The 14,065-nt window shown below is 50.2% G+C and overlaps 7 protein-coding genes across 7 annotated transcripts; 5 read left to right on the top strand and 2 right to left on the bottom strand.

The window, feature by feature from the left end:
- Positions 1 to 615: 615 nt before the first annotated feature.
- On the bottom strand, positions 616 to 1,274 carry M421DRAFT_1285 (uncharacterized protein; the record flags this gene model as incomplete). The annotated part of the gene is made up of 4 exons (XM_033587353.1): positions 616 to 811; positions 887 to 1,015; positions 1,075 to 1,087; positions 1,196 to 1,274. 4 exons carry the CDS (start codon positions 1,272 to 1,274, stop codon positions 616 to 618), a joined length of 417 nt encoding a protein of 138 aa, XP_033452923.1.
- Positions 1,275 to 1,527: 253 nt separating this feature from the next.
- Positions 1,528 to 2,565, top strand: M421DRAFT_53293 (uncharacterized protein; the record flags this gene model as incomplete). The annotated part of the gene is made up of 2 exons (XM_033595098.1): positions 1,528 to 1,696; positions 1,748 to 2,565. The coding sequence occupies 2 exons, from the start codon at positions 1,528 to 1,530 to the stop codon at positions 2,563 to 2,565; spliced, it is 987 nt and encodes a 328-aa protein (XP_033452922.1).
- Positions 2,566 to 3,052: 487 nt separating this feature from the next.
- M421DRAFT_246504 (uncharacterized protein) lies at positions 3,053 to 3,873 on the top strand. Its single transcript, XM_033588559.1, has one exon. The coding sequence runs from the start codon at positions 3,146 to 3,148 to the stop codon at positions 3,782 to 3,784; it is 639 nt and encodes a 212-aa protein (XP_033452921.1). The 5' UTR covers positions 3,053 to 3,145; the 3' UTR covers positions 3,785 to 3,873.
- A 1,854-nt stretch (positions 3,874 to 5,727) lies between these two features.
- M421DRAFT_246492 (polysaccharide lyase family 1 protein) lies at positions 5,728 to 7,444 on the top strand. Its single transcript, XM_033588558.1, has 4 exons — positions 5,728 to 6,077; positions 6,129 to 6,298; positions 6,357 to 6,601; positions 6,662 to 7,444. The coding sequence occupies exons 1-4, from the start codon at positions 5,926 to 5,928 to the stop codon at positions 7,091 to 7,093; spliced, it is 999 nt and encodes a 332-aa protein (XP_033452920.1). The 5' UTR covers positions 5,728 to 5,925; the 3' UTR covers positions 7,094 to 7,444.
- A 1,121-nt stretch (positions 7,445 to 8,565) lies between these two features.
- Positions 8,566 to 11,157, bottom strand: M421DRAFT_246434 (amino acid transporter). The gene is made up of 8 exons (XM_033588556.1): positions 10,514 to 11,157; positions 10,224 to 10,463; positions 10,080 to 10,175; positions 9,776 to 10,032; positions 9,626 to 9,719; positions 9,398 to 9,572; positions 8,963 to 9,346; positions 8,566 to 8,913 (listed from the first exon to the last, which is right to left on the bottom strand). Exons 1-8 carry the CDS (start codon positions 10,767 to 10,769, stop codon positions 8,667 to 8,669), a joined length of 1,749 nt encoding a protein of 582 aa, XP_033452919.1. The 5' UTR covers positions 10,770 to 11,157; the 3' UTR covers positions 8,566 to 8,666.
- A 1,013-nt stretch (positions 11,158 to 12,170) lies between these two features.
- Positions 12,171 to 12,520, top strand: M421DRAFT_416291 (uncharacterized protein). The gene has a single exon (XM_033591006.1). The coding sequence runs from the start codon at positions 12,262 to 12,264 to the stop codon at positions 12,436 to 12,438; it is 177 nt and encodes a 58-aa protein (XP_033452918.1). The 5' UTR covers positions 12,171 to 12,261; the 3' UTR covers positions 12,439 to 12,520.
- Positions 12,521 to 13,549: 1,029 nt separating this feature from the next.
- M421DRAFT_246478 (uncharacterized protein) lies at positions 13,550 to 14,065 on the top strand. The gene is made up of 2 exons (XM_033588557.1): positions 13,550 to 13,953; positions 13,992 to 14,065. Exons 1-2 carry the CDS (start codon positions 13,681 to 13,683, stop codon positions 13,992 to 13,994), a joined length of 276 nt encoding a protein of 91 aa, XP_033452917.1. The 5' UTR covers positions 13,550 to 13,680; the 3' UTR covers positions 13,995 to 14,065.

The following is a 14,065-nucleotide window of genomic DNA, read 5'->3' as shown; positions in this document are numbered from 1 at the left end:
GCGCCTTGTTCTCGCAAACGTGGGTGGTCTAAAGGCTGAACATTGACCGTTGTTGGTCAGAGTAGAGGTTCGATGCACTCGATCGGACCCCACACTTCGGCATCCTTCAAACAGTAGCCGTCACGGCATCCCCAACATGCATCTCGTCATCTTAACAACAAACACGCGGCTATCGATAGGCCGTGCATAGCAACAATCTCAACTCTTGTTATCATTACAGCAAGGCATTGGCTTCATGAGCTGTACCAGCAAGGCCACTCTGTTGAGACAAGACATGCTGCGCGCTTGCAGCTGAGTGACCTCAGCGAGTGTGGCTAATTACAGCATACGACCGGCCCCTCAAACTCTAGCCTGATAACGATCCGGAACTGGCCGAGTCATCAGCCTGCGCCCTTTGCGGCTAGGACGGCCACCTCTCCACCCGAACCCTCACTCGGCGAGTACCTATTCCATAACCTGCATTCCGTGGGAATGCCGCGCTCGGTCCCCTGGGCGAGACTGCTGACACGGACCTCATCTTTGATCCTATCAATAACAGGACCTCGCGAAGCAATGCCGTGCGAGAAAGGCCTCATCATAAACACAGTCGCCGTTCCTGGGTCTGCGCCAACGCTCTTAGGTATGGTAGGCTGCTGCCTCCTCAACAGTCTCCTTGTCGCTGCTCTCCACCAAGCCTGTTTCGCTTGGAAGCACATCCGGGAACCAACCATAGTACTTAAAGTCGACAGTGTATTGACCCATGCTGTCCTCACTGACCTCCACGCCTTCTCTCCGCAAAGAATCAGCCTGATGGCCAGCTGCGCCTGGTCCTCTTGGGCAATGTCAGATATAGACCTCAAAGAAGGTCACGCAAGGTGAGCGGCTTGGACAAAGACGGGATACTGACCTGGGACTGATGCCGCCTTTAGAGTTGATCACGCGCTGCCAGGGCACGTTACCGCTGTGGAAGGCTGGGCTCTTCTTGTTTGGATCCGTCGACGGCGTAGGCAGGTGCTTGAGGCAGACACCGACTTGTCTTTGACGTCACGCATTAGCAGCATAAAGCTGATGTGCCACTGTGATGCCGTGTCTTACCTCGGACACTGGGCTACAGCATGTCAGTGATCCGTGATCCATCGTCGTGTCACAACCATGTATATGGAGCGCTTACGTTTCCCAACCAGCCTTGCTATGTGCCCATAACTTGTCACCTTACCTCGAGGTACCTCTTGTATCGCCTCGCAGACTGTTGTATGCCACAGCCATGCTTCTTCTGAGTGTGCGCTTGGCGGCATGACGTTGATCGTGACTGGTGTTCTGAGAAGTCAACGCATGTGTTGATGTTGGGCTTCACCCAAACACTCAATATATGTATTCACCAAATGAGTACACGGCTCTGGGATAATGAGTCAGTGTATGATCGTTGAAGTGCGGCGCAAGTAACACCGCCTTAACGCGCTCTCACGTGATCTGCATCATGCCAAGCCCGACAGCTCTTGCCCTTTCTTGAGTGAGTGTAGACACTTTCGAGGAACACCCCACCACAACATGTCTCTTGCCGACTATCTGGCGAAGAACTACCTCACAGCGGACTCGGAGAAAAAATCGAAAAAGCGCAAAAGAAAGGAAAAGAACGGTGGTCTCACAATTAACGACGATGAGGACCTTGGCTGGAACAATAAGGCAGACGAAGACGATGAAGACGCGCCTATGATTCGTAGGTTTACTTGGGACAGTTGCAGCTGGGTCAGCGCTGACAGTGTTACAGTGGGCGGTGCACACCTCAAAAAGTCTAAGAAGAAGTCCAAGGGAACAAGCGCCGCAAAATGGGCGACAGTGGGTGTCGCAGCACCTTCACACGCACAACAACTCGCCGCAGATGAAGCCGCCGCAGACGCAATTATAGCATCAACAGCCGCCGACCGCAAGCAAGCCGCAGACGCCGAAGACGAGGCACCTGAGATGGTGGATACAGAAGGAGTGCTGAGGTTGGAGTCTGGCGCGAAAGCGGGGTTGCAAACAGCAGCCCAGGTAGCTGCAGATATGAAGGAGCGTCAGGATGAAGAACAACGAAAAGCTGAGCATGCCACAAAGGAGCTGGGCGCTGCAGCGCAAGAGACCATCTATCGTGATGCTAGCGGTCGCATCATCAATGTTGCAATGAAGCGCGCAGAAGCGCGGAAAAAGGCTGAAGAAGAAGAGCGCATAAAGCTGAAGAAGGAGAGGGAAGCTCGAGGAGATGTACAGAATGCGGCTGCCGCGAAACGGAAACAGTTGCTGCAAGACGCAAAGACGATGACAATCGCACGATACGCCGACGATGCGGAACTCAACGACGAGCTCAAGGAACGAGGACATTGGAACGATCCAGCAGCAGGATTCTTGAAGAAGAAGAAGGCCGATCGCAGCATTACAGGCAAGCCATTATACACAGGCGCCTTTCAACCAAACCGATACGGCATCCGTCCTGGACACAGGTGGGACGGCGTAGACAGAGGGAATGGTTTCGAAAGCGAGTGGTTTAAATCGAGAAATCGCAAGGCCAATATCGAGAAGCTGGAGTATCAGTGGCAGCAGGACGAGTGAGGAAATACCAAGCTTTTAGGACACAAGCTGACCAGATGATATCACTCTAAAGCATAGCGCGGCGTTCAGGAAAATTCAAAGATCAATACTTTCTAGTACCAGAAACAGCACTTATCGTGCGCGATTTCAGCGTTGTGGTGCACAGCCACCAAAGCTTGCTGCAGGTCAACCCCACTTCGCATCTCATGCAGAACAGCAACAACTGCACACGCTGCGCAGCCTTTCGATATGGCGCTCGGAAAAGCATTGCCCATGTGCCTTCCTTACAATCACTCGGCGATGCTACAAACACATTAGCTTGCTGCAGCTCCATAGCAGGCAAAGGACGCTTCTGGGGACGACATGATCCGATGCAGCCTCGCGCACACATTGTTGAGCGATGTCGGATCCTTTGAAGCCCTTTCGTACACATGTGGCGATGCAACAAATCAAAAAACGATCCAAGTAAATGGACGACCGTTCCAAGTCCCCAACAACCTCTACATGCCCTCCTGCATGTGGATTGATGCAGTCTGCATCAACCAAGACGATCTCAAACGAACGCAGTAATCAGGTCGCCTAGATCCAGAGTATATACCGGATGGCGGAATCGACGGTGGTGTTCCTCGGCGATGACTGGATCGGACGTGACGCGGTCATGGTCATGTTGATCGCAGGAGCTCGAGATGGAGGATTTTATTGCGACCCATCTTTAACTCCGCGTGTTGTCAGCCATAGTACGAACCTTAGCTCGACTACGCTTCAGGCTTCAATCATCACATTCTTTACTTCTCCATGGTTCTATCGGCTCTGGACGGTCCAGGAATACTGTCTCGCAAAAGACGTCTACTTCCAGTACGGCAATCGCACCATAAACCACAAAATTTTTCAAGGCTGGTTTGATAACTACGAGAGACGTCGCCACTCATGTTGTCGACTTTTCGCAGGCTTTGAGCTACGGGTACTTGTGAACGACAAATGGCTCGTGGTGTGGAGGGTCTTACGTCAGCTCACGGTGCTTCAAGACTATCGAAGGATCATCCCAAGTCGCTCTTTCATACAAACCATGCAAGACTTCAAATCACACCAGTGCGTGGATCCACGAGACAAGATATACGGTGTTTTGGGTATGCTCGAACATAGATGGAGTCTGTCGATGGACCCTGATTACAGCCGTACGCCAAAAGAAGTTGTTGCGGTGCAAGTCGTTCCTATAGGCCTTGATCGTCACCTCTATTGACTACCTTGGACTAGCACGTCTCAGGGAATGTATATACAGTTGCCTCCTAGCTAGCAAGTAACTCAGCGCAGTTTTCCATCGACTATACAGCGGCTACATCTGCCGCGACAGAAGTCTATACTGACATCATACTGAAGTGCTTTACGTTTTCGGGATCCTTAGACGTTATCAGCTGCAAGGGTGGCACCCGATCATCTACTTCTCTCCCCAGCTACGTTCCTGACTGGACTGCTGAGCGGGATCCTTGTCTTGATCCTGGTCAGTCACATTCATCACAACTATCACAATATACCCAGATTTTCTACGTCCTTCCACAACATGGCGCGAGCGGCTCTAGTCATGCTGATCTGGATATTCGAGACTTCTATCAAGTGATATCGTCGGGTATTTCCATCGATCGTATCATGCTCACCTCGGACCTTGGCACCTTGGGTACATGTCTTTCTCATTGCCGGGATCAATTTACCATCATTAGCACTTTGGGCGGGGCTGTGTACGCCGACAAAGAAACGGCGTTTTGGCATGCTATGTACGGTGGTGTTGTTATCGCAGATGAGAACAGGGAGGCCATACCTCGTCCTGTCACTGAACATGATTATGTCGCATTCAAAACGTGGGAGGTCTACATGAGTCTAGGTTGTCCAGGGGATGTTGAGAAAGACTATGGCACTCTTTGGTTGGACATTTCTTTCGGGGCGGTTTCTGCCGCTAGAAGTTTCATCGTCACAGATAGAGGTTACATCGGGTGGGCGCATCAAGATGTAGAGGTCAGAGACTGCGTGGTGCTGCTCAGTGGAGGCAAAGTACCTTGAGTTACATCCTAACACCGGTCGATTTGAGCATGCATGTCGATCTCGAAACAAGCGAAATCACCACGAAAGAAGATATAAGACCACCGGCCTACACTTTCATTGTAAATGCGTATATTCATGGTATCATGCAGGGAGAACGCTGGGATGAGGAAAGGTTGCAGGAGTTCCGATTGGCTTGAACGAGCCGCTGGAGCGCTCAAGTCATGGTCAGTCGAGTACGCAGCTTGGAACTAAAACAGTTCGTCAACATGCGCAAGTCTTAGAGGTTGCAATTGCGTTTCTAAACCATCTTGCCAAGGCTGATTGGCTCCCATCTGCGATCATCCATCGTACGGTAACGGCGGTTCAGCAGTCCCACTTTCCCCTCTACCAGGTATGGCAGGCAGCCGTGGATGTGACCCGTCTGCACGACCCATCGTAGAACAACATGTACGACTTTCAGCGTGCTGACAATTTGGTGTCAGCCTTGAGGAATTTTGTAGTCGCGGAGAAAGGATACATGGGATGGGCGCCGAAAGACGCTCAGCATGGTGACTATAGTGTTGCTGAGCGGAAGCAAAGTGCCGTAGGTACTGCGCGTTGTGCAAGAGCAAGCATCGGTGGCATCCGAGAAAGCATATACTGCTTCTAGTTCCAGCCCGAGACCACGATCTTTCACATTCGTTGGCGATACATACATCCACGGCACGATGCAGGGCGAACTCTTCAGCAAAGACAAACTTGAAGTCTTCCAGTTGGTATGAGGTAAATGCAATAAGTTTAAGTTCGAGGAGCCGAGTCCTGAGCAACGAATACGGCTACTTTGGCACTTGGTCGCATCATGAAAGGGAGCGACCGAAAGTCCCAAGTTTAAAAAACCCTTTGTTCGATCGCTAGACACAGATTCAAGACTATTGATGTTCCCGGGACTTGGCACTGCACTTTGTTCCCAAACAATAATCTGGAGTATAACTATCCCCAGGACCATGTTATTCCTCCAACGGGAGAATTCTCCGGCCACCACTATACATCTCCAACCTGCCAAGAGCATCCACGTCAAATCAGACCTTGAGACAACGCACATAGACAGTCAAGTGGTAATCAAAAGACGCGCTGACAGGACTTTCCAATCAATGGTGGTGTGCTGTTAACAGCATTCAAGAATGCGCTTCCACCTAAGAGAACCTTCTGGCAATATATCTCCCGCGTCTAGAAAGCTTGTCATAAGAGCACAAAACACAGTCGCAACGGTCATACAGCGAATTAAAAGCCGATGAGCGATACATAATGAACCAGGTCTTCTGATAGAAGTTCCGCAATTGCCCATCAGACTCTCCTGCAGCATTCACAATGAAGCTCTCTACAACCCTTTGCCTCGTGGTCGCTTCCCTAGTCTCAGCAGTGCCAACTCCTACCATCGAACAGGGTGCTACTAAAGTGCTGGCGAAGAGGGCAAGCATCACTGATGCAGCCGATATCGGTTACGCTTCACAGAACGGAGGGTGAGTAAATATAGCTTGGGCCAAAGGCACATGTGCTGACATTCTCGCCAGTACCAATGGAGGCGCTGGTGGTACAACAACCACTGTGAGCACGTTACCTCAGCTCTCTGCTGCAGCCAGTGCTGCCGGAGCTGGTGTTATTGTCGTCCAAGGCATTATCAGTGGTGCTGCGAAGGTGTCCGTCACATCAGACAAGACGATTGTCGGAAAGACTGGCAGCTGTATGTCCAGATCTAGTCTAAGGCGAGCATCCTTCCAGACGGCACTAACAGTTTCCAGCTCTCACTGGCATCGGCCTCACCATCCTTGGCCAGAAGAATGTGATCGTCAGGAACTTGAAGATCTCCAAGGTACTTGCTGCTTACGGTGACGCCGTTACCATCAACCTGTCGACCAATGTATGGGTTGATCATTGCGATCTGTCTGGCGACGAGACCGTTAACAAAGACACTTACGATGGGCTTGTCGATCTGTCGCACGCTGCAGACTTTGTTACAATCTCGCACACCTACTTCCACAACCACGTAAGCTTTCCGCCCTTTGTCACCGATATTGCGAAAATGTTTGCTGAAACATTGCTATAGTCAAAGGGTACACTCGTAGGTCACTCCGACTCCAACGCCGCCGAGGATACCGGCCACCTTCGCGTAACCTACGCCAACAATCACTTCTACAAAGTCGCCTCGCGTGGCCCTCTCCTCCGCTTCGGCACAGGGCACATCTTCAACAACTACTACAACGAGCAGAGCACCGGCGTGAACACTCGCATGGATGCGCAAGCTCTTGTGCAGAGCACCGTGTTCGAGAATAGCGGCAAGAAGATGGTGTACACTGAAAGCAGCGCAAAGGATGGGTATGCGGTGGTCATCGACACAATTTTCGGTGGCGAGAGTACGAATACGGCACCCCAAGGGACTTTAACTGCGAGTAGCTTTCCGTACTCGTATTCGTTGTTGGGCAGTGCGAATGTGAAGGCTTCAGTTGTCGCGAATGCAGGACAGAAACTTGCTTTTTAGTTCTTTTCGTGCGCCATTCTAGTCAGTTTGGTATATGTAATTCCATAACATACTTTGTAACCACGTGGCTCAGATCACATGATATCCTATTGTAGCAGGCATTGCCCGGTGGGCAAGTGCACTTACCTGAGAGCTGAGAGCTTGAACAACACAACATCACAACACGACAACAAATAGCAATACACTCGTTGATCACAGTCTCCGACCGACACTGCTTACGCAGTTACATACTTTGTACAGCCAAAGGGGAGACGCAGGTCTCTAGAAACTCATTTACAGCTCCCATCTTCAAAACTAAGATGCATGTAACTATCCACTGGGTCTCAAGACAAGTTCATACTTCTCCTCTTTCCTCACGATGTTCTCGACTCCTGTGAATAGCGCGCCACGTGGAAAATAATGACAGCTCTCACCACAGGTCTGAGTCAGTCCACTGCTACAGAGCTACCGCCCTGTTCAGAAAGACACTAACCGAAGTCGAGGCAAGTACTGTGACGGCAAAGGCAGAGTTGATGTCGCAGTGAGTGTGTAGTGCGCATAGAATTGAAGGATTGTACTGGAGTTGTATTGTATGACGCTACGAACAGTATATGTAGACAGGTGGCTGTAAACAGAGTGCAAGAATAGAACAGCCTCTCATCACTAGGTGAGGTGCGACAGAGCGTCAGTGCAGGAGAGACCCCAAACCGCGACAGTTGAACTGTAGCCTGTAAGTTGAAGAAGCTCGCTTGCTAAAAAAGTATTGGACGAACAACCACTCTCCACATTCTTCTCTCGTTGGTTTGATTGCCACATTACACGACTCTGGTCTCCGCCTTGTATCGCTTAGAAACTCTGACCTGGTTTCGTTGTCTGTTTGCTGAGGGTCCCACAAGAACAGGTCATCAGCTGACTGGTAGACGACCTTATCGCGATAGATGCGCCAATGTGCAGCCACGTAGAGCTTCGCAGCTTCCAGCGCGCTGTGATTAGGCAACAGCCATGTTAGGACACATTGATTCAGAGACTTCAATGTTTTGTATTTGCATCACTAATTTTGTCCTCGGACTTTATGCTCAACACATTCGTTACTCCTCTATTATATCTGTTATCCAAGGCCTGTGTACTACAGCTCACATGCCCTAGATAAAGCGGTTACCCCTGGATAAAGCAGTTTACGAATCCTGATTTGGAGGAGAACTCCACCAAATATCTTCACGCGATGCCATCACTGTTTGGTGTTATTGTTCCAATTGGAGGCTTGCCCATCGACCACCTACCTTTGCCGCGAGAACCGACACATGTCCCACAAGCAATGCCTTTCCATTGCAGAAAAGAGGAACATGATGGTGGGCCATTCTTGACGTACCCTTCGCGCAAGGGTTGGAGATAAAAAGAGATCCTTGATCCAAATAACTCGAGAAGGTTATGTTTAAGATATATACAGTTTTACGTCAGGAAGCCACCCTTGGGCATGTTACCGCAACCGGCAGAATCTATCTACCAAGTCCATTTCCTGAACAGTCACTCCGATGGGAGCTAAGTTGCGCGTAATGATCAGTGCCTGTAGGTTGCAACCTTGTTGTGCTTTGTCTCAAGCCTTTTCTGCAAATTTCTCTCCCACCTGCACATCCTGGTTAGAGCTCGCTGTATCATTCGAGTTCTGACCAAGCGCATCGTGCGTAGCATCCCATGCCTCAAGCTCCGCGATAGGAATCTTGAATAACTTATGTGTCTTCGCTCCACTGTCCAACGTGATGACACCTTGGCGGATGCGGTATCCTCGCGCCTTGGGAAGGACATAGATCCAGCCGACGTAGTAAATGCCACAAACAAGGAGACTGTATCGAGTTAACAGGGTTTCGAGATATCTGTCGGTCGGAGACTTACATGGCGATGCCAGTAACGATATACGTCCCATACCAAAAGCTCACATTGCCCTTTCCACCCGGTGGCGGGTACCACGGCATGACAATCAAGTACAAATTGACTAGGACATTGAATGCGAGAACCGGGTCCCATACTTTGAAAGTCGGGCGCGGAAGACCGAGACGCTTGCGTCGCCGGCGTATGAGTATCAGACCGAAAGCCAGCGTCAGGTTGAAGATTGAGGCGGGATAGACTTGCAGGTCAACAATGAAGTTGAATGCGTCACCTGCCGGGGGTGCGATTATCATGATCACAGTTAAGACCCACTTGACAAAGTAGGGACCGAGGGGCGTGCCGAAGGGGCGAGTCGAAGCCCAAAAGCGTGGGTAGGGGAGAACACCTTGTCTGGTGATTGTAAGTAAGATTGAAAAGGAGATGCAAATGTGTAGTTTTCACCTTCCGCATTCACGGATCTGACGCGACTGGCCGATCAGGACAGCGAGCAGGTTACCAAATGCACTCAGGGCGATAAGTAAGTTGAGGCCCTTGACTGCACCGCTGGAGCCGAAAACATGCTGGAAGAAGAGAGAAGCTGCGATCTGCTCGGCTTTCTCTAATTCAGCTCTCGGGACTATTCCTTAATGTGAGCGCGTGAATGCATGTCGGATCAGAGTGAACACTCACCGGCAGCGAAGTATGCAACATTGGCCAGAATGTACAGAACAGTGACCAAAAGCAACGCGATGAATCCGTTCTTCTTAATCGTCTTGATAGGATTCTGAGATGAAGTCAGCATGCGGTCGTGAGGCGGCGGTCCCGGCATGACATGTGTACCTTGATCTCGTTGGTCACGTTAAAGGAGTTCTCATATCCTGCGTACGAGAAGATAATCCTGTATAAGGCAGTCGTGGCTCCATATGGAGTAATTTTGCCCTTGAATGGTTGCGAGAAATTCGTGCCAGGGTCTGTGACACGTGTGTGGCCGCCGAGGACGACAAGACCGGTAATTGAGATGAAAAGGAGAGTCAACAGCTTCACCATACCAATACCATTCGATAGCCAGTATGAATACTTTGTGTGGAAAGCGAGCACTGATCAGAGGTTAGATGTGATGTCAGTAGAGCTTCGTCACACTTACGCAGAACAGCTACGGTGTAACCAGCAACCGCAACACCCTTTAATTCCCATCCACCCGGCTCAGCGCCGTTGATTGCGAAGAGGTATTGAGCCAACACTGTGGGTCATCAGAATGCGCATCATTAGCCGTAAATGGAATACTCACCAATCGCGTTACTGCTGCTGAATGAGAGGATGACAGATTGAACTGCGAAGATGACGGGAAAGAAGTACTTTGGCCGGGGGTAGGCCTGTTCGAGGTATGCAACCTCTGAGCCGGAGCGACTAGGAAAGTACGATGCGTATTCAAGGTAGACACCCATAGACGATAGGGAGATGAAGAAACCAGTTGTCCAGTAGAACATTGCCGCGCCGATCGATCCGGTGTATCGAAGGATGGTGGAAGCTGCAGGTTCCGTCAGCACGTGTCTCACTATAGCCTGTGGATTAACTTACGGGTCGAATAAATACCAGTACCAATCATCTTGCTTAGGTTGAGGAAGATGATGGTGATAGCTCCGACTGAGTAACCGAGCGGAGAATCAGACTCGACCGGGGCACCAGAAGCCTCCTGGTAAGCTACCTCACTGGTATTGCCACCCCTCTCGACAACATACTGTAGGCTGCCGTCCGAGACTGCACCTTCGTTGGCAGTGTAGACGGGTGCGTCGTCTTCTCGCGAAATCTTCCTGTGGAAGAGACCCCCACCCATCGTGAAAGATCAGCGATGATAACTCGACCTTGGTTCAAAGATATAGGAGAGCAAGTGCTGGTAGTCCAACAAGTCGTCGCATCGTGTATATATACTATCTTGTATACTATCCGATCAGAGGACAGTGTTTGGCTGCAAATGGTGCAAAGCTGAGATACATCATTGCACCGCTTTATGGCACAATCGTTGCGCCGCGTGGGGCAACAATCAGGAGGTTGCAGTTACATACCGAGCCCTGTCGTTGACCCCACAGAACTGCGTCGTTTCGGTAGTTCCGAGCAGTACGGGGTGCAAGCTCGGTTCGGACCGGTAAGGCCGCTTGTTGACTGTGGAGAGAGACTTGTCGCTCATGATGAAGAATTCACTAGGAATGGAGGTGGAGCTTAGTGTTCATTGTGTAAAAGTCTTTTATGTTCTGGTTTCCTAACAGAACACTGTTGCTCGTTCAGAGTCTCTCCACGGTCAATGGTTAGATTGAGATACCCTTGAACAGGCGATAAGGAGAGATCGCCATTGACCTTCACAGGTTCTTCCTGGAATCGATCTGTAACTTCCCGTATTCCAGCCGAGCTTTCTCCAGAGACGTTTTTAGGCGCAAGGTCGTCTGAAAGCCACAGGATTCGCTCGTCGTGGCTCGGATTGCGAATTGTGAACCGTGGGCCGGCATCTTCAGCAACGAGTAGAGACCGGAAGGAATGCCGTGCGGTGTCTGCGACAGAATCGAACGCTAAGATGAACGTTATCTTCCGTAAATTGACACGACTGGTGGTTTTGAGTTCACAACCCTACTAGAAGGTTGGCGGGCGCGGCTTTTGTGGTTGCGCCAGCGTGACCTGGTATCACGCAATGGCCTCGTTGCACGAGCATCATCATACTTCTCCGAATTCTAATGATGCAGGTTTTCCATCCTACTATATACTTCAGAATCTGAGCGCTCGTCCATCTGACTGAAGTGTCCGTCCCAACAATTGTCTCATGTAAGAGCGACTTCGAGAAGTTAATTGAGCGGCCCAAAGGTAGGGAAATATTGCGTAACATCCGCTGTTGCGACCTCTAAGAACATAAGTCGCATATTCGTCCGCGCTCGCGATACATACGAAGTTCTGCATTTCGTTTCGAACAAGAAAGTGCCCAATTGTAAGAGAAGAGATGACGGGAAGGACAGGAAAAGAATCGAGGTTAACAGGCAAAGACTCTACCAGACCTGCTGCGCGAGGGTCGACGTATGAGCGCGCACAGTATCAATTTGCGCGCCAGTGTCGGAACTCTTGAGCATCGTGGTCACGTTATGCGCATGCTCGGCTCACGGCACGCCTGATGGGTGACAGCGTCGGTGAATTCGGCTTTCTCGGATTCGCCGACCTTCTTGCAATCTACTTTTTCGGTTCTCTGCCATGGTCTTGCACACTGAAAGCCTCTATTATCAGCTTTAGTGATTGAGGTCACACAATAGGAGAAATCCAAAGCCTGCTTTGACTCTGCAGCTGCCCAAATGACCGAGCAGCTTCCTAGTGTAGCCCGGGCAGATGCGGACGGCGATGGGCCGCCGAAAAGAACGAGACGACCCGCCTTATCCTGCATCGAGTGCCGCATGCACAAAGTCAAATGTGACCTCACTGAACTTTGTGGAGCATGCATCAGGGTTGAATCGGAGAAGTGCCAATGGTGATAGATTCATCCCAGAAGAGATCTGGAACTTGGTTCTGACCCAGTCCCGAAGCAAGCAACTTGCGATCTCAAAATCAATAACACCGATTTCTCTTGTCCTTTGCTCTTCTTCAACGATGATGTTGGTAGGCCCTAAATCAGCGTGACAGAAAACCAGATCAGAGCAATCCATACCTATCTCCTCACACAAAGTGTCCAGAGAGCTGAAACCATCGCTTGTACAGCGCTGAAGGTAGTACTCTAGTATGTTTTAATCATCAACACCGCCAAAATAATGGACTTCCCATAGAGCCATTTCTTGCAAGCATCTGCGACAGCCGTAACATAGCAGAGTCGCCACCAAATGTTCAGACTTGCCCGAGCTTGGTCAAGAGTTCGACCTAGTACCCTCTAAAGAGAGAGATATCTTTTGCCCTCGTCTATAACCTAAGCCAACATCTTAGGGGTTTTTAAACTTAGTTGTTGATATTAGACAAAATCTGAGGTACATAATTCAGGCGTGATGCCGTCCTCAACATACCTAACCTTGCAAAAAGCGTTGCTACCAATAGCCCAGACTGCTGAGGCATCACCAGCTTGGTGTACCAGTCAAACGTAAGGGTTGTCGTCGTGTAGGATCGCGGGAGGATGCGGGTTCGACGACTTCTCCAATATGTAGCTTAAGCCATCGCTGTGATCGTTCCAAGCTGCTGTGTTGGAAAGATACGGTAAACGCTGCAGGACGAAGCTCCCAAGAAGCCAGAATTCCGAGGCAATTAGTCTCAAAGCTCAGCTGATACGGTCGTCGCCCCACTTGCGCGCTACAGCCATGTTCAGAGCTCAATCAACAGGGTGAAATAGACTTTTAAACGTTGGAATGTTCAGATGTTCGATTTGCAAAAACAAAGATAGAGTGATGAACAGTTCAGATGCAGAGAGACAGAGACGCAGTTGTTGGATAAAGAGTTGAGGTACACAGCCAGCTCGAAAATGTCAGGCATGCTCGGGCATGTGGCCAGACGAAGGCCACCTCTGACTTGAGTTGATGATATGTACTGTTCCGCCCAGGTGCTCACTATTAGAGTGAGCATTGAACCCTTTTGCTGCTTGCATGGTTGAATGGGCGGAGCCCAGCCCTGACAGAAAAGATGACGGCTAACATTTATACTGTCTAAATTGTGCTAACGTGGTCCACCACCGAGCGAATCACCCCACCGAGCGAATCACTCTGCCAAGACCACAACGCTTTCTACTATTAATTACAATGGCTCAACAACCTGATATTGAATTACTTTCCTGTGCAGATAGAGTTATACTTGCTACCCAAGCAATAAAATCTAACGCGTCACTAAGCCAGCGACGCGCTGCTGCTATCTACAGGGTTCCTCAAAGTACACTTAGCCATCAAGGCGCTGGAAGAACCCCACGACGCGATACCCACCCTAACTCATCTAAGCTTCAGAAGCATGAAGAGGAGGCAGTTATACAATACATAAGGAAGCTTGACGCTAGAGGCTTTGCCCCTACGCTTAGCCACGTACGTGGAATGGCTGACCAGCTACTAGCTAAGCGTAGTAGTGGCCAGGTTGGGGAGAACTGGGCCTATAGGCTGATCCAACGCCGGCCTGAGGTCAAATCTCAGGTGACTC

Source organism: Didymella exigua (assembly GCF_010094145.1).
Source record: "Didymella exigua CBS 183.55 unplaced genomic scaffold M421scaffold_3, whole genome shotgun sequence".
NCBI lineage: Eukaryota > Fungi > Ascomycota > Dothideomycetes > Pleosporales > Didymellaceae > Didymella > Didymella exigua.
The sequence above is the reverse complement of the archived record's forward strand: the minus strand, read 5'-3'. Positions and strand labels throughout refer to the sequence as shown.

Bases quoted from the DNA above. Each gene is read 5' to 3' on its own strand.
- M421DRAFT_246504 (XM_033588559.1), top strand. From the start codon at position 3,146: ATGGCGGAATCGACGGTGGTGTTCCTCGGCGATGACTGGATCGGACGT.
- M421DRAFT_246492 (XM_033588558.1), top strand. From the start codon at position 5,926: ATGAAGCTCTCTACAACCCTTTGCCTCGTGGTCGCTTCCCTAGTCTCA. The intron at 6,078-6,128 runs GTGAGTAAATAT...CATTCTCGCCAG, and splicing joins TACGCTTCACAGAACGGAGG to TACCAATGGAGGCGCTGGTG. The intron at 6,602-6,661 runs GTAAGCTTTCCG...ACATTGCTATAG, and splicing joins ACACCTACTTCCACAACCAC to TCAAAGGGTACACTCGTAGG.
- M421DRAFT_246434 (XM_033588556.1), bottom strand. From the start codon at position 10,769: ATGGGTGGGGGTCTCTTCCACAGGAAGATTTCGCGAGAAGACGACGCA. The intron at 10,464-10,513 runs GTAAGTTAATCC...CGGAACCTGCAG, and splicing joins TACTGGTATTTATTCGACCC to CTTCCACCATCCTTCGATAC. The intron at 10,033-10,079 runs GTAAGTGTGACG...ACCTCTGATCAG, and splicing joins TTACACCGTAGCTGTTCTGC to TGCTCGCTTTCCACACAAAG.
- M421DRAFT_416291 (XM_033591006.1), top strand. From the start codon at position 12,262: ATGACCGAGCAGCTTCCTAGTGTAGCCCGGGCAGATGCGGACGGCGAT.
- M421DRAFT_246478 (XM_033588557.1), top strand. From the start codon at position 13,681: ATGGCTCAACAACCTGATATTGAATTACTTTCCTGTGCAGATAGAGTT.